At 45.6% G+C, this 18,075-nt stretch overlaps 1 protein-coding gene and 1 long non-coding RNA gene across 2 annotated transcripts; one reads left to right on the forward strand and one right to left on the reverse strand.

Annotated features, from left to right (window-relative positions):
• Positions 1 to 27: 27 nt before the first annotated feature.
• On the reverse strand, positions 28 to 16,263 carry srebf1 (sterol regulatory element binding transcription factor 1). Its single transcript, XM_061302436.1, has 19 exons — positions 16,128 to 16,263; positions 14,091 to 14,669; positions 13,661 to 13,830; positions 13,434 to 13,574; positions 13,047 to 13,265; positions 12,759 to 12,873; positions 12,396 to 12,553; positions 10,913 to 11,126; positions 10,644 to 10,828; positions 10,265 to 10,526; positions 9,816 to 9,982; positions 9,433 to 9,601; positions 9,225 to 9,333; positions 8,915 to 9,024; positions 5,768 to 5,900; positions 5,489 to 5,654; positions 4,642 to 4,848; positions 3,371 to 3,482; positions 28 to 785 (listed from the first exon to the last, which is right to left on the reverse strand). The coding sequence occupies exons 1-19, from the start codon at positions 16,231 to 16,233 to the stop codon at positions 565 to 567; spliced, it is 3,543 nt and encodes a 1,180-aa protein (XP_061158420.1). The 5' UTR covers positions 16,234 to 16,263; the 3' UTR covers positions 28 to 564.
• Positions 16,264 to 16,370: 107 nt separating this feature from the next.
• LOC133169923 (uncharacterized) lies at positions 16,371 to 17,748 on the forward strand. Its single transcript, XR_009718479.1, has 2 exons — positions 16,371 to 16,512; positions 16,605 to 17,748. It is a non-coding gene; the product is annotated as an uncharacterized LOC133169923 (long non-coding RNA).
• Positions 17,749 to 18,075: the final 327 nt, after the last annotated feature.

Raw genomic sequence — 18,075 nt, forward strand, 5'->3', positions numbered from 1 at the left:
CAAACCAGCAAAATTCAAACGTGGGAAAGAAAACAGTTCTTTGGGGGGACTGCACTTAACAGTTAGCCTGCCGTGTGCATGGCGACACACAAACAGGCTCGCCCCACCAAAGATCACGCGCAAAATGTCACCTTTCTGATTTGGTGACGCTCAATCGCCATGACAACGCAACCCTCAAAAGCAGCATTCGCTCTTCCACATAGGCCAAATACTGCAGGATCAAAATCCATACAGATTATAAATACATTATTAATATTATATGTACACATCATAACCAAACAAAGCCATAACCTCATTCATGGATCTCTTAAGGTTGTTTTCTTCTCATCAAATGAAAAGAAGCAACTCTCTGGGAAAACGGGCGCGACCGATTGGCTGAGGATGCATTGGTGCCTCTCTGAGGTCAAACTGTAGCACTACGCAGGACTCACGCTCAGACTTCCCAGATTCTGCTCAGGAATCTAGAAAGTTCCGAGGTGGGAAAACACTGTTCAAACAAGAACTTTAGTTTTGATTTTCTACAAACGGGTCCCAAGACGAGTCAGTTGATCGGGTGGGGTCCTCTTAGCTGTTGGTGACGGTGGTGCCACTGCCCAGCTTGATGATCATCTGCTGGCAGTCGTGGAGGGTGCGCTTATCTCCCAGCTTCTCCAGCGTGCGGGCAGCGTCGGCCAGCATGCCCACCCGCTGGCCGGGGGCAGACAGGAAGGACGGGGGGAGGTAACGGCACGCCAGCATCACCGCCTCCGCCTGCTCGCGCTGGCCCGGCCGTGCCTCGCACTCCTCTGTCGAACACAAATGCCAAGTTCAGGGCTCGAAGCTTATTTTTTGCCCAAGTTGCCCTTGGGCAAGTTGGAGAAAATTTTACTTGCCCGAAACAAAATTTTACTTGCCCGAATTTTTTTGGAGTGGATTTTTACTTGCCCGACACGGAAACAAGCTCTGCTGGTGCGCAGGCGCAGAAGAGCCAGGGACGGGTGAGGGAGCATGCATTTAATTACGAAGCGCTTTGCCGTTATCCAGTGCTTCTCAAATAGTGGGGCGCGCCCCCCTTGGGGGGCGCGGTGCTATTCCTCGGGGGGCGCGTGTGACCCTGGGGAACAGGCTTTTTTTTTGGCAGTACTAGAATAAAGTGTAATTGCGCGTTTACTACAGCAGGGGGCAGTGGCGCTCTAATTGTTACTTCTGTCACGTTTGCGACAGTGCAACATTTTACGACTTACAAGACAAGTTAGGATAGTCACGGTGGGGAGGGGGGGCGCGAATAGTTTTCTTCTTGCTAGGGGGGGGCGTAACAGAAAATAATTGAGAAGCACTGCCGTTATCAATGTATTGCAGACTTACACGAGAAACTAACCGCTCCCTAGAAAACAAAATGTCGGACCAGAAGCGGCAGAAGTTGCGAGAACTTATGCACAAAATCGTCTTTTTACAGCTTGAAAACATGGTATTATGGCAGGGCAAGTTTGGGCAAGTGAGGAAAAATTCTACTTGCCCGTCTGCCATCGCTACTTGCCCCGGGCAATCGGGCAATCGTTAGTTTCGAGCCCTGCAAGTTAGGCGCACTTCTACAATCGGCTTAGTGTTCTAAATGATGATCAACGGTGCTGACAGAATCCTCACGTCAATTTGACTCGTTTTGAGGAAGACAAAATGAATAACCGCCACCTTTGAAATGAATGATAATAAAATTGCACACATATCCAGATTTTTCTTTAAATGGTCAATTCAAATGACAGTCTGTCCTAACCCTAACCTAAAACTCTAACCCTAGCCCTAAAGCTGCGAGTGCAATTTTTGTCGAAAAGCAACCCACCTGTCTTGGTCCCAAGGGGGGCGCGGTGCTATTCCTCGGGGGGCGCGTGTGACCCTGGGGAACAGGCTTTTTTTTTGGCAGTACTAGAATAAAGTGTAATTGCGCGTTTACTACAGCAGGGGGCAGTGGCGCTCTAATTGTTACTTCTGTCACGTTTGCGACAGTGCAACATTTTACGACTTACAAGACAAGTTAGGATAGTCACGGTGGGGAGGGGGGGCGCGAATAGTTTTCTTCTTGCTAGGGGGGGGCGTAACAGAAAATAATTGAGAAGCACTGCCGTTATCAATGTATTGCAGACTTACACGAGAAACTAACCGCTCCCTAGAAAACAAAATGTCGGACCAGAAGCGGCAGAAGTTGCGAGAACTTATGCACAAAATCGTCTTTTTACAGCTTGAAAACATGGTATTATGGCAGGGCAAGTTTGGGCAAGTGAGGAAAAATTCTACTTGCCCGTCTGCCATCGCTACTTGCCCCGGGCAATCGGGCAATCGTTAGTTTCGAGCCCTGCAAGTTAGGCGCACTTCTACAATCGGCTTAGTGTTCTAAATGATGATCAACGGTGCTGACAGAATCCTCACGTCAATTTGACTCGTTTTGAGGAAGACAAAATGAATAACCGCCACCTTTGAAATGAATGATAATAAAATTGCACACATATCCAGATTTTTCTTTAAATGGTCAATTCAAATGACAGTCTGTCCTAACCCTAACCTAAAACTCTAACCCTAGCCCTAAAGCTGCGAGTGCAATTTTTGTCGAAAAGCAACCCACCTGTCTTGGTCCCAAGGGGGGCGCGGTGCTATTCCTCGGGGGGCGCGTGTGACCCTGGGGAACAGGCTTTTTTTTTGGCAGTACTAGAATAAAGTGTAATTGCGCGTTTACTACAGCAGGGGGCAGTGGCGCTCTAATTGTTACTTCTGTCACGTTTGCGACAGTGCAACATTTTACGACTTACAAGACAAGTTAGGATAGTCACGGTGGGGAGGGGGGGCGCGAATAGTTTTCTTCTTGCTAGGGGGGGGCGTAACAGAAAATAATTGAGAAGCACTGCCGTTATCAATGTATTGCAGACTTACACGAGAAACTAACCGCTCCCTAGAAAACAAAATGTCGGACCAGAAGCGGCAGAAGTTGCGAGAACTTATGCACAAAATCGTCTTTTTACAGCTTGAAAACATGGTATTATGGCAGGGCAAGTTTGGGCAAGTGAGGAAAAATTCTACTTGCCCGTCTGCCATCGCTACTTGCCCCGGGCAATCGGGCAATCGTTAGTTTCGAGCCCTGCAAGTTAGGCGCACTTCTACAATCGGCTTAGTGTTCTAAATGATGATCAATGGTGCTGACAGAATCCTCACGTCAATTTGACTCGTTTTGAGGAAGACAAAATGAATAACCGCCACCTTTGAAATGAATGATAATAAAATTGCACACATATCCAGATTTTTCTTTAAATGGTCAATTCAAATGACAGTCTGTCCTAACCCTAACCTAAAACTCTAACCCTAGCCCTAAAGCTGCGAGTGCAATTTTTGTCGAAAAGCAACCCACCTGTCTTGGTTCCAGGCGTGGCTCTACGTCGCAGCGAGCGATCCAGCAGCTGATGCGTGCGCGTGGGACTGGCCCCCGCCATTAGCCTGGCCGTGGCTTCATGAAGGAACAACTGCGGGAGAAGGGGGACGAGAGTGCGTGAATCAAGGAGTCAAGTAACGATGACTCATACTTGTTGCTTGGCTTTGCCAGTAGTGCTGCTTTCAAATAATCAAGTTAACCTGCGGCGCTCTCTCTCGCTCACTCTCTCTCTTGCTCGCTTGTGTACATACTAGGGGTGTAACGATTCATCGATACACATCGATTAATCGATATAATGCTCTACGATTTATTGGCATTGATGCTAAACGTAAACATCGATTTATATCGCCGCGTTTTAGACGCAACTTTATTTTGAAATCCAGTTCATTGTTGCTTGCTTCCTCTTTCCGGGAGCAGTGCGCGGCGTTGTTGTGTTGTGAGCAGAGCAGGCACGTGAAAGGGGAGTCGACAACTAGTACGCGGCTCCTGGGCTGGTGCTATGGCTAGTGTCCAAAAAGACGAAGAAATTTGCTCCCCTTTAGACTTCAAGTCATTCGTTTGGAAGCACTTTGGATTCCAAAGAAAAGATGGCTCAACGGACAAGACACGTGCAGTTTGTAAATCCTGCCATGCGGTGATCAAATATTCAGGGACCACAAATCTCGCCGCACATTTAAAGAAAAATCACGACATCAAAGTTCAGTGTTAAAGTAAGCACTTTATACTACAATACTCTTGTAATTTCCTAAATAAAGAGTTTGCAGTACCTTGTTGATTTTGCGTATGAATTGTTATAAATCAGGATATTATTCTATATTTTTTATTTAAAAAAAAAAAAAAAACAACGATCGTAGAGCACTATATCGTGATATATCGTGAATGAATCGCAGCAGGCTTTAAGATATCGGCAAATATCGTAATGTAGTTCTTTGTATCAATATGATATCGTATTGTGACAAAACCCGCGATTTACACCCCTACTTTGTATACTACAATACTCTTGTAATTTCCTAAACAAAGAGTTTGCAGTACCTTGTTGATTTTGCGTATGAATTGTTATAAATCAGGATATTGGTCTATATTTTTTATTTAAAAAAATATATATATCGATCGTAGAGCACTATGTCGTGATATATCGTGAATGAATCACAGCAGGCTTTAAGATATCGGCAAATATCGTATCGTGATTCTTTGTATCGATATGATATCATATTGTGACAAAACCCGCGATTTACACCCCTAGTACATACCCTTCGCATGGCTGGCCTGAAACTCTGCGCCAGCTTGCGTAAAGAGCTGAGGTCCTGCTGAAAGCCTTGCAGCTCGGGCGGGGAGGCCTGCTGGACCCCCGCGGAGCCCGTCCCGGCCGCACCCGCCCCCTGCAGCTGCTGTTGCTGAAGACGCCACACATTGGTCCTCATCACCAACAGCAAGTCGCACAACAGCAACTGCACCACCTGCGGATAAAATGGGCATCGATGGCACATTAGATAACGAACATGTATCCATTTTATGTCGAGAGAAACCTATTTGTGCTTTGGCATTTGAAAGAAAACAATTGCAGAGGATTCCTAACGTCGTTGGTGAGTGGACTTTTTGTATCTCGTCACGATTTGAGGCAATCAAAACAACGCCATTCTACTGGATATTGCTGTCATATCTGGTTGTGCACAAATATTGACATTGCCATGGAAAAAATCTACGAGTCAAAATGCTGTTGGAGGCTCAGCTCTGTGTTGCGCTGCAGGAACATTGCACTTGGCGTACACACATGCAATGCAACTACAATGCACCACAGCTCAGGCCAAAAAAAAAATACTGTGCACCAGTTGCTGCGTGTGCGTGCACGTGTATGCGTAGTGTGAGTGATGATGCGGTTGTACAGGCAATTTCCTTGTGTTTACAACTTAATGCATGGCCATGTGCGGGCACATCTGTCACCAAGTATTTGCGTGCGTGCTTGAGCATGTTTTATACTTTCAAGACAGACACCGTCGCACACACGCAGAGTGCCCTCTCAGGAGTGATAAGCAACAACGTTTATGGCAAACAAATTTGCACGCTTTTAAGTGCCAGAGTGTGCGCGCGTGCGCGTACCTTGTCTAAAGTGGAGCTGTGAGAGTGCGGGCCCAAGTTGAGACTGTCTCTGAGCAGGGCGCTGGCCTTGTCGCTGTGGCTCAGACTCAAGTAGCAGTTTTCTGGCTTGGACAGCAGAGCCCGCACCGCTCGGAAGGTGTTGAGACAAGCCTTGGGCAGGAGGCTCCTGACACCGTGAGTGGAGCCGCGCATGTGCGCCCACACACACGAGCACAAAACGCGGGTCAGTGCGATGCAGACAACACGACCGAGGGATCCGCTCGCCGAGCGCCGACTCACTCCGCGGTGTGCAGCGTTCGCGGCAGGTGCTCGACAGTTGGATAGAGCCTCTCGGCGGCCGCGTCGTCCCCTTGGAGCCAGTTGATGATAACCACAATGACAGAGGACCACCATTTAGAGTGGGGGTCGCAGCCTAGACAATGAGACAAAAGCAGCACGAGGTCAAGATCGTCAGCGAGTACGGCCCTCGCTTAAGAGGCTTATAGTAGCATGTAAACACCACAAGATGGCAGCAAAACGCTTCAAAAATCTTCACGTACCAAGCCAACATCTAGCCCAGATATGGGCAAACTACGGCCCTAATCCGGCCCGCCAAACCTGAATAAACTGTATTATTTAACTTTTTTTTTGGGTAATTTTCCCTGCAATGACTACTGTTTTTTTCCATGTATAATGCGCAAAATTTAACTAATTAATTGTCCTAAAATCTGGGGTGCGCATTATACATGGGTACAAAAAAAGTATATATATATATATTTTTTTTTTTTAAATCCGGATATCATACGGAGGCCGCCATTACAGATGCGCTTTCTTCTCTGCTGTTCACTTCAAACACGCTCCATACGAACACAATGCTCTCGTATCAGACGCCTGCTCGATCACCTGCTTGTTTGCTGTCACAATGTACCCTACACAAATCCGAAACATTTCTTCGCTATTGAGGTTGCTTGCGCATGCACAGTGATACTGACCGACAGAATAACATCCGGTTGTTCCCAAAGATGATCTTTTTTCTGAAATAATTTTACGTTCACGGACTTAAGTAGGAGTCAAAATTTGGGTGCGTATTATACATGGGTACAGGCTTTTTTCCAGCATCAACATGCCATTGTTAGGGTGCGTATTATACATGAGGGCGCATTATACATGGAAAAAAAATGGTATGTTTCCCCAGTAGATGGGGAAGCGCCCGCCTGCGCATTGACTCCCGAAAGCCGTGACAGAAAGCTTGGTGCACACTCACAAGTGCGTATACGTACTCAGTAGTACGGTCCTGGCGCACTCCACGCTCTATTTCTATCAGTGTCGAATTTCGAGTGTGGGCCGTGACGTCAGCATTCTCGTAATTTGCGCGCTGAGCTTTCAGATACAGTTTTACGCTAAAGCCACCCACAAACCTTCCATTAAAATGAGTGGCCCGAGGAAAAGAAAGGTGGACACTGAGTGCCGAGTGTTAAAAAAAGAGTGGACAATTTGGCCCGACCTAGGTGGGTGAGCAGACGTTCAGCCACATGAACGTCAACAAAGCCCGTCACAGATCTAGGTTAACGGACCGACACCTCGGCTCTATCCTAAGAATTACCACAACAAATTTTACTCCAAACCATTATGCACTAGCAAAAAAGGGAGACCAACAATACTATTGATTTCTTTATTACGTTATTTAGATGTATTCTTTCACTGATTCTTCAAGATGATGTATTTGGTCACAATGTTTGCCGTTTGATGTGATTTCGCCTCATTCGATAAGCATCTTTCATAAGTCTGACCTGCAGGCGCTGAAGTGATGGAAACTGTTATTCATAATAACAGAGTCTTATTTAATAAACACTGATAGTAGTTTTTTGGTGGAATATATTTTTTAATGCTGTTAATAATTTCATTTGTTTTCAAAAAGCTTTTTTTGATTATCAATGCTTTACTACCTACTAAAGGCCAAAACTTTTTATGCAATGATCTTTACGTGTCGTTTATATTACTTCACACAAAGACTACATCCATCTTCTCCTGGTTCGGTACCCCGGTCAAAATTTAGAACCCAATTCGGCCCGCAAGTCAAAAAGTTTGCCCACGCCTGATCTAGCCCAATGATGAAGCCATGCAACATTGACAACTGATCAGTGGTTACATTATTCAAAGTTTTCACTAAAGACTTTGAATAAAAGAAATTATCTGTTGACGGCGTTGTTTTTTTGGGGGGGGTTTTACTCTTTGCTCCATTGGTACAATTTCTCTTCTGCTGCTATTTGGAAGTATTGATAAGTGACGACCAAATAACGACGCTGCTACCGGCACGCTTCAACGTGCTCTGACATTGTCACTTAGCTCCCGGGTGGAATTCAATATGCACGACAGCGACGACAGACATCTGCTGTCTGTGTTTGACTTCCAAATCCAGCTGTCACAGCCCTCTGCTAAACTTACAACACGATGAGACCTGAGAGCGTTTGGACGACTCGCTTAAGAGAGCAAAGTACTTCATTTGGACATGGGGCCAGCACGCAGCGAATTCCAACAATAAATCGGTGCCAATAAAAGGCCACCATTAAAATTCCCGCTGTGCCCTCCATCCCTCCCAACTCTCAAGGTGATCACTGATTTGACAGGCCTGAAGATAGATGGAGCAATCCAGCGGATGATTCCTGTTTGGCGAGCCAGCCTCTGCTCAACCGCTTTCTTTTGGCTGAGATGAGCAATCTAATCCGCAAGTACAGAGTGAAGCGGTGGGAAGGTGGAAATCAGTCCGTAAAGTGAAAATCAAAGTTAGCTTGCGGTTTCTATAGGGAACATGAAGGCAAAATGGAAGCGGTGGACCACGTCAAGACAGGCAGCGGCAAGCAAGAGTGAAGAAGAAAAGTGCTGTTGCTTTTCAAACGCTAAGGCTACAAACTGGTATCGTGACAACCCTAACGAGAATAAAAAGTTATTATCCATCCATTGGTCATGGCGACAATGGCATGTGCAATAAATTAACTTGGTTTTTTATATGGAATTGTATTTTTTCCATCTGACTTTGACCAGTCAGATGCAACCTAAGTGACAGTAGGAGAAGAGCAACAAGTGGCAATACTATCACAAAATAAATAAAAACAGTGTTTATTAACTAACGAAGACCACAATTTCTCGTAATAAATCACAATTAATCAATTTTTTTCTACTATTGCTAATATCTACGACGCTTGCAACAGGCGTTTGTTGAGTAAAATTTTGGAATTAATGTAAAACAATCTAATAGAAAGCTTAAATTGATTTAATAAGTGTTGAACATAACATTGAAAACGTTGTCCTTTGCCGCCATCTTGCGGCGTCAATAACTTGCGTCTTTTCACTATTATTGACGGGGCTCAGTCAGCATTCGGTGGCGCAAATATGGTGGGTATTATATTTGTGGTTATGGGTGAAGTAGTGGTGACAAAAGTCATTTACCTGTGACAGTGGCCATGTTGGAGCCAATAGCAAAGGACTGCGACGTGGCGCCAGCTGCATCGGAAGCACTAATCAGCAGCTGCAGATACTCCAGGGCATCTGCATACTCCCTGAGGACAATCACATGAAAATGAAAAGCATGAAATCATGTGATTACAATTCGACAATATCAGGACAGCCAATCAAATATTGATACCAAGCCATTGTTCCCTTTGTAAAGGCAGAATATTTGATACGGTTCTTGGATTGGATTATGATTTATTGATATCATCAGTCAGTGGCCAGTTGGTGCTTTATGTGCTTTGCTCACCCTTCGACATGACTGGGGCTTTTCTCCCTTTTTGGCTGGGCCACGCAGTAAAGAGCCTTTTCCAGCAAGTGTTCCCTGAAGGCTTGAGTCACCTGAGCCAACGGGTCCACTGAAAGAAAAATCAGGCAACCACTTACATGATTTACATCTTTACAAAATTGTTAAAAAAAAAAAAAATCATCCGAGCCCAGATTGCAGATCTTCCTACCAGTGTTGCCGGCCTGACTGTAGATGCTCTCTTTGGGGATGCTGCGAATGGCCCAGTCCCCATCCACAAAGAAGCGGTGGCCAAGAGGGTGGCAGAGCCATTGCATGGCCGGAGGCACGCTCCCGCTGGACGACAGGCACGCTTGACGCGCGCTGCTCAGGAACACACGCTGATAACAACACAAAAACACAGAATCATTACTCAGATTGGAACGCTAATAGCCAATCAATTTTCACTTATTGCCAAGTGTCGTTCAGCTTGTAGTCCCTCAGAAACACTTTACTACGGCACCTGAGCAAAACGCGACAAGCAGCTGGGCAGAATATATTGGCTGACTTTAGCGCGAGATATAACCCAACGAGCTCTGACGAAAGGGTGCTCACAGAGGTGAAGTGCAGGATCCTTGGCAGGCTGGCTTTGACTCGGAGCGCCGCAGACACATAGACCTCGGCCAGCGAAGCCACGGGCAGATAGGAGCCGGAACATTCCGCCAAGTTGACCGCGCTGAGCGCCATGTGCACGGCTGAAAGGTGGCTCCCATTCAGTTTGCCTGTATGCCAAGTCACATGTTGAGAAACTTACCCTTGAATGTGCATGAGTGCAATGCATCGCCACAGGAGACAACAACTCACACTCTGTGCTTGCATAGAGGCACGAATACAAATACAAAAAAAAAGTATCTGTAATGTATGTGTTCTGACAAGGAGTCGAAAGTGTTGCTGTTTTTACCAAAAGTAAGAAGAAAAAGAAAAGTCACCAGTAAATGAAATAGTCAAGGACAAACACCTGGAAAAAGAATCTACTTGAAAGTATTTGTACTCTCAGAGCCAACCTGTCATGTGCAGCTGGTGCAGGCGGTGGTAAACCAGCGCAGCATCTCGATTGCTCTTGCACGCGTCCTCCTGCAGGGGGCGGTCCGATCGTAGTCCCCCTGCCCGGGCGGCCAGCAAGCGGCCCACCCAGAGGCGCTGAAGGCAGAATCTGAGGAAGGACCACAGCGAGGCGCAGGCCAAGTCCAGCTGGGAGGTGGGTAAGGGGCGACCCAGAGCTTTGAGACAAGTCCAAAGGTTCTGGCCGGCCTGAGCAAAATCCCCCTGTGCAGCAAAAAGGCAATCAAGAAACCATTAGACAGTCATGTTTCTCACAGTTTTACGATGTCATTGTTTTGAACGATCAAGCCATTTCATCTCGTTCCGCTACACCGAACATACTCGCGCCAGGTCCAGGTCGGCCTGCTTGCGGTGCCTCCAGAACAAGACCGAAGATCCAGAATGAGGTCTGGTCACAGGCTCTCCGTATACCAGAAGGCGGATAAGAACTCCCGACACCAAGATGCCGTTCAGAAGCCAGACCAGAATTGTTGGTAGCATCCAGTCCATCCAGCCCCATGAGTCCGCTGCAGAGAACATGTTGGACAACAAGCCGAGTGAAGATGTGTTACGCAGGACGTTGTTCCTCACTTAGGGTCGTCTCCTCTTACCCGCAATGTCCAAGCCCAGAACACTCCGGCCCGCGTGATGGGGGGCACCGGACGCACCACTTGCCGTGTCACCGCCAGATGAGCAGATCAGGTTGGCCAAGGGGTTGAGGGAGAGGAAGAGGAAGGTGAAAGCGCAGAGCGCCATGCGAGAACGGTCCAGCATGCCGCCGGCGCTGCTGCCGCTCGCCGATTGGTCCAGCATGGTCACGTGTGGCTGGTGCGCACAAGACAGGGAGCCGTTCAAGTGAGGGGAGAAAAAAGTACAGAAAGTTTCCAGGCATTTTCTAATTTGCCAAGAAATATGGGCAATGGACTGGTTTATAGATAAATTCTTGGGTGGGTGTTAGATTATCAAACGTAAGATTTATCACTTTCATAAGGCCACTTTAAATGCACTGTGTTTGGACTTGAAGCAAAAAATGTCAAGATGCTCTTAAATATTAAAAGCCAGTAGTATTTTTTTATGTGTATTTCATGCACTTTGGATGAAATGTTAACAGTACATCATGCAAAAGTCAAATCAGCCCGCATGCACATTAGGTCTGCAACTAATTATTATTCTAATAATCCATTACTCTGTCAATTACCGTTTTTTTTCCGTGTATAATGCGCCCCCATGTATAATGCGCACCCTAAAAATGGCATGTTGATGCTGGAAATAAGCCTGTACCCATGTATAATACGCACCCAAATTTTTTTATTTATATAAAAAAAATTTTTTTTAAGTCCCAATGATCGTCACACACACAGGGAGGCAATGGGTCTCATTTTTATAGTCTTTGGTATGGTCTTAACTAGGCTGGATGTAATTATTTTTGTTGCCGTTGATTTCACCGACTGCCCGTAAAGGCACCACCGCGGTCAGTGCGGACATGTGAAAAAGGCGTGCGGACGTGTAAAAGGCGGCTCTGTATGGGAGAGACGTTGAAGAGGAATAAAAACACCCTTGGAAACCAAAACTTGCCCCTCGTCGTGACTCGGAGCCGCAACAAATGTTTCGGATTTGTGTAGAGTACATTGTGACAGCAAACGAGCAGGTGATCGAGCAAGCGTCTGATACGAGAGCATTGCGGTCGTATGGACCATGATTTTCTTAAAAAAAATAAAATAAAATAAAAAAACATTTTTTTAAAAATTAAAAAAAAATTGTACCCATGTATAATGCGCACCCCAGATTTTAGGACAATAAATTAGTTACATTTCGCGCATTATACACGGAAAAAAACGGTATTTCTTCAATTAATTAGATTTTTTTTATCTTTCTTATTTCCACCCCTTTGTCCAAAAATTTGACATTATTTCAAATTGAAAATGAACAAAGAAAGTGAATATGATGAAGTTACTGGTTTGGAAAAAAATAAGTATCGATCATTGTTTTCCGTAGTAAAAGTTAACAAATGATCACTTAATTTTCAAAGGCTGAGATTGCGCATATTGATTTTGGGCTCTTAAACCAAAGTGCTCCCGGAGAGCGGCGTCATACCTTGGTATCCTCTCCCATCGGGCTGTCGGGTTCCGAGTCACTGGTGCAGTGCGAGAAAGACGAGGGCGAACCCACGTCAGATGCCGGCGGCGTAAGCAGCTCCATCTTCACGTCAGCCACTGTGTCCACCTCCATGGCAACCAGGTCCTTGAGAGACTCTGCGGAAAAAGCAAAATGCAGGGGGACGGGGGGGGGGGGGGGGCAATCAATCAAGTGCACGGAAGGAAAGGCGTCGGCTGCAAGAAGAGGGCAGTTAGACGAGCCTTTCTACTCGGAGTTCGTCACCAAAAGGTCAACGACTAGAAATTAGCAGAGAAAGTGGGAAAGAATCGTGTGCGGGCAAAAAGCAGGACGGGTGCATACTGTTTTTCTGGGCTGCCATTTTCAGTCCCAGGTTCTCCTGTTTGAGCTTCTGATTGGATTGCTGCAGGAAACGGATGACGTCGATGGCTTTCCTCAACACGGCTGATTTATTGAGCTAGGACACGCAAGAACATAGTTTTGGTTTAAACTACATCGACAAATAAAATCTCTCTGTTACTAGATTGCTTTCTATTTCCATCCAGAATAACAATGACCAAACAAATCAGTATTGTTAAGTCATAGCACTGAATTTGTTTAAGGGATGCTAAGATGGAGGAGATAACCCACCTTGGCCTCAGTGCCTGCGACCAAATCTTTGAGCTCATTGATTTTGTCGTTGATGGACGAGCGGTAGCGCTTCTCGATGGCATTGTGGGCCGTGCGCTTCTCCCCCTTGGCGGGGAAAACGCCCGTCTTGCCGCTGTTGATGATGCGATTGATTGGCAGCTTCTCGGCATCCACCATGACGGGCACGGTAGTCAGGAAGGTGCCCCCACCCACAAATGCCTCAAAGTACACACAATGGCTACTTGTGAAGCTTACATCCCAACTTGCAGTATTAAACAGGTGGCAAGTCAACTCAATAGCGTTAGCGATTCCCAAACATTTGTTTTTGAAGGAATGGATACAACCAGCAGTGGATGTGACTGAAGTACTGGTTGGGAATTTATTTACCTGCAGTGAGGCGCTCTGAACTGGAGTGGTGGTGGTGGCCAGCGATGTGGTGGAGGCCACGGTGGTGACCATGCAGGGGTCATGCTTCAGTGTGGTCAACAGCAGAGACTCGGCTTTGATAAACTGGGGTTGCAGTAACACCTGCAAAACACGTCAGTTATCTTTTTCTAGCCATCCGCCCAGTCGACAAGCACTGATGAATCAGACCACCTGAGTTGTACACTCACGGGTACTTGCTGAACATGAGACGTAAGCGCGGGAGCGGGCGGGCTTCCCGCCGCGGCCAGCAAAGGAGAGGCTGCACTCAAGCCTTGGACCGGAGTCTGAATGGCCATTGGCTGGACCTTGGGAGGCGAGGAGGACAAGGTGGCTGCCGCTTGGCTCACAGTGCTGCCGACTGACAACGGGTAAGGTGCGCCACAATCAGCAATTGTTTTTATCTCGGCAGACAGGTTACAAAATTCGTGAACCACAAGGTGAACTCTTATCTCATTGTAAGGCCATGATAGCAGCATTCAGTGTGTGCTGTCTTATCAACTTTAGAAAGAAAGGACAGAAGTCTGTCACCTTTTTCCTCTAGCATTAAAACTAATTGCCATGTGATAAACTATAAATCACCAAGAGTTAGTCCTCAAGACAATTCATTACAGGAAATACCTATGAAGCAGTTCTGGCCTCTGTTTGGAGTCTGGCTCTGAAGGTGCGTCGGCATCTGCTTTGGAGGCTGGGGTGGAGTTTGGGGCGGTGAAGAGGAGGTGAAGAGTTTTGGGGGGGTGCTGTTGAATGCAGGGTTTAGGACCGGGGACCCATGAGGTAAAGTTCCTGGGGCAGGCGTAGCCTGGGCCACAGCCGGCTGGGGTGCTTCCACTTTGGGCGGTCCGACCGTGTGAGCTTGCTGCGGGGACGCCGGCTGCTGCCGCGGGGTGGGGATGGACACCTGGGCCAGCGGGGACTGCTGAAAGGTGGTGGTAGGCTGGAAGGCCTTGTCTGGGCTGGATGAGCTGCGGGTGATGGGAGGGCCCAGGAGTGCATCCAGATGGGGGCTGCTGCTCAGGACGGAGGAGGAAGAAGAAGAAGACGTGGATGGAGGCGCAGATGCGGTGGACAGGGGGGAGGATGATGTGACGACTTGGGGCAGACAAGGAAGTTCCAGACTGCCGGCGGGTCCTCCTGTGTATGGAGGGTTATCAAAGAGGCTTCCGAGTTCCCCTTCCTGGTGAAGGAACTTGAGCATGTCTGAAAATTAAAAGCATCGTCAAAATTGAAAGGAGGACTCAATATGACAACCACGTACAACATTTTACAAGGCACCCTGAACGTATTCTTGATGTTTTCTGGATTAAAAAAATCTTTACTTTCTTCACACACACAACAGGTTGTCTGGATATATTCATTTTTTTTTATTTAGAATTTGATGGATATTACCATGTGTTGTAATTTATAGCAATGACATTTCACCAAAAAAGTCCACCTGTTTCACCTAATCTATGCCTTAACCCATAGCTATTACTAAATATGTTATACATTGCATTATTGTTATCATATCATTGTTATTGTCATCCAGGAACGGTGATGTGCAAGAGAAAAAAACAAGGGCACCACATATCTTCAAGTGACAAAATATTAGTCATACACAGAAAGAAAATGTGTGTTTTACTAAATCCATTTGGGATTAAAACCAAATCAACAAATCTCTGAATTTGACTACAAAAATGGATAGCTTTCAAAGAAATCCTTATTTGCCAATTCCAATTTGCATAGTGAGAAATCACGCGTAATATTTTTTGTCTCAATGTGATGGTTCTAATAATGATAATTGATGATAATAACAGACCATTGTTGCGTTTTCTTTCTGTACAAACACGCCGGCTGCCGGCCGGGGTGCTTTTTAAATTTCCGGTAGTGTTATGGATGAGGTGATCGCTCTTGTCCAATCACAGCGCGTATCGTCCAAGACAGGAAAGGGCATTACGGAGAGGTTACCATCGGTCACAAGTGAGCCACCGTCTAACGTCTATAATGTGACCTAATTTATTTCCCTGTTAATTTAATTTGTTAAAATTCTAAATCCGATAAGAATACTCAAGTCTTAAAAACGATATATATATATTTTAATGACGGTAAACAAATATGGGTTAGTCGTTTTTTTTACCTAGCAGCGCTACATGCTTGGCTACATAATAACACAGCAAAAAATGCAATAGGGTCACTGTTTTTTTTCCGAGGCAAATCTATTCGGTGTTTAATGGACCCCTGTGCATTTTCGGTCAAATGAGGTTCCGTGAACCCCTGAGGAGGAAACGAACGCTAGTAACCTCAGTCTGGGGAAACTTGCTTGGGGGCGGGGCGCCATCACGAGCACGTTAGCCTTGCCTTTTTCTCCATCTTGAAGTCAATTTATACACATTTAATATTGTACTTATTAAAGATGCTTTTCGAAGCGTGTGTTAAATGACACACTCGCCGTAAAACGTTTCGAAACGTACATTTACCGCGGTATACAGTTCATGCCATTAGCTCGCTGTAACAAAGCTACCAACACTTAACGAAGATGATTTAACGTAAACGGTTCGTGCTTTTTAAAATGCGTTTTTAGACTACGACACGACGTGAATAAAATATTTACGAAAAAGGGTTACTAAAGAGTTGTCGCTGGTATGCTGTGACTGTGTTAGTGAAAATCAGAATTCTTACCATCAATGTCGCTAAGAAGGGCCGTGTCAATCTCGCTGGGGTCATGCAGCGACAATGTCGGATCCAGATTATCCAACGAAGGATCGTCAAACGACAAAGTGTTCATTTTTGCGGTTTTGTTTTTAGGATAATCCAGTGTAAAATAAAACTATGCAGGGGGGTCTCCCAGCGGCGAATACTCGTCAGTTTCTCGGGGAGCTACATTGGCCAAAATGTAGCCGAAACACGAGGAAGGAGAATGTTTCTTTTTGTGCCGATCTGTCAACTAACTGGCCGGTGCTAACCCCATGATGCCTTGAGGAAACTTGTCAAATCAAACACAGAAGCCCATTCACCACTTCGTGTTTAGCCAAACTCGCCCGCCTCGCTCGAGAACAACGGGCAGGTAATCTAACCAATCATACACGAGATAGTCAAATCACTTCCGCGTTCACCTTAACGCCTACCGTGTTGTGTTGTTTTGGTTTTTTCTTACAGAATGTGGACGTAAACAGACGACCGCTGTACAGAAGACTAAGCATAATTCCACGCAGACGTTATCTATAAACTGCATAGCAGATTGTAACCATCATCGTTTTCTGTCAATTCATCAAATTAGCGCCAATTGGTTTCAACACAATTTTACTGCATAGGCGGCTATCGAGTGGGTTTGTCTCCTGAGAGCCAATAGGGAAGCGAGCCTGCAAATGGAAATAAACATCAAGTTTGCTTGACTCGCATTCGTAGCCCCGCCTGTAGAACCAGTAGAATTGTCCAATGGGAAGTGCAGGAGCGGAGTGGTGTGATATGACGTCACAACTGTGAGCCTGGGATTACATCATGATTTTTGCAGTTTGAAGAGCAACAGGGAAATTACCCGATGTCGATATGTGTAGTAATCAAATTTTAATTATTTGAGTCATCAAAAAGCAAAGTTTAAAAATAATTACAAAATACATCGTTTTAAAAACAAATAGTGTCACATGTACATAAAGCTTTGCGGCACTTTTTGTCATAGACATGTCAAACATGCCTTTTTGGAACCATGCCAGTGTTACAACACGCATGTGTTTATGGTACGTTGTGGGAGATTCAACTATCGATTGTACTCACAAAAAGTTGAGTATTTCCTTGTTCACTTACAATTGGTATTAAAACAGTCCTCTCCAACATGAGCCCAAGACCGGCACCTAACAATTAACAATTCTTGGTGGCACGTGGCCAACCGAGTTTGGTTTGATTAAGGCTGCGTTAGACACATATAATCATATCAATATCATTTCTAGTAGTAGTGTGGTGATTAATAAGTGGAAAGGAATGTGCAGGCTACATTAATTGGTTTTCTTCAAAGTATTGTGGAACAGGATGTCCAGACAGGGAGGACATCTCAAGGCCGATGGGGAACGCGAATAACAACTCGTCTTTGTGGTCCAGACACCTGTGCTGAGCAGGGGAAAACCCAAACGAGGAGGAGATGACCATCAACCATCGACCAATCACCACACAATATTTTGCATGCTTGAATATTCATATTGTGTTTCTTTAAAACTGGGCAACTCGGAAGAATGTGTTGTCTCTGATGGCGCCTGTATTAGCTTGCTTTGTCAGGATTAAACAATTGGTAAATTCGGCCTAATTGATATACTGGTCTTCTCTTTGACAGAACGAACTCGCAAAATTGTTAGCTGCGACAGTGTGTGGATTTGGACATAACAATTCTTGTGTTAAGTGTTGATCGCAATTTGGAGTCAGATCAATAGCTAAAATCCGTAGCCTAAAAATACTCATTCACCAGAGCCAGCGATAAAGCAAGGTGACACTGTATAAAGAAAGGACTAAAGGAGACATATTTGAATTGTTCCCCCTACATGCATAAGGCGTGTTACTCGCCAGCAGGGAAACCGACAGCTTTTTGCATTGTTTACATTCACATTTCAGAATGCAGCCAACACGAGTGACATCATGCACG

The sequence above is a fragment of the Syngnathus typhle genome, linkage group LG17 (genome assembly GCF_033458585.1).
Source record: "Syngnathus typhle isolate RoL2023-S1 ecotype Sweden linkage group LG17, RoL_Styp_1.0, whole genome shotgun sequence".
Taxonomy (NCBI): Eukaryota; Metazoa; Chordata; class Actinopteri; order Syngnathiformes; family Syngnathidae; genus Syngnathus; species Syngnathus typhle.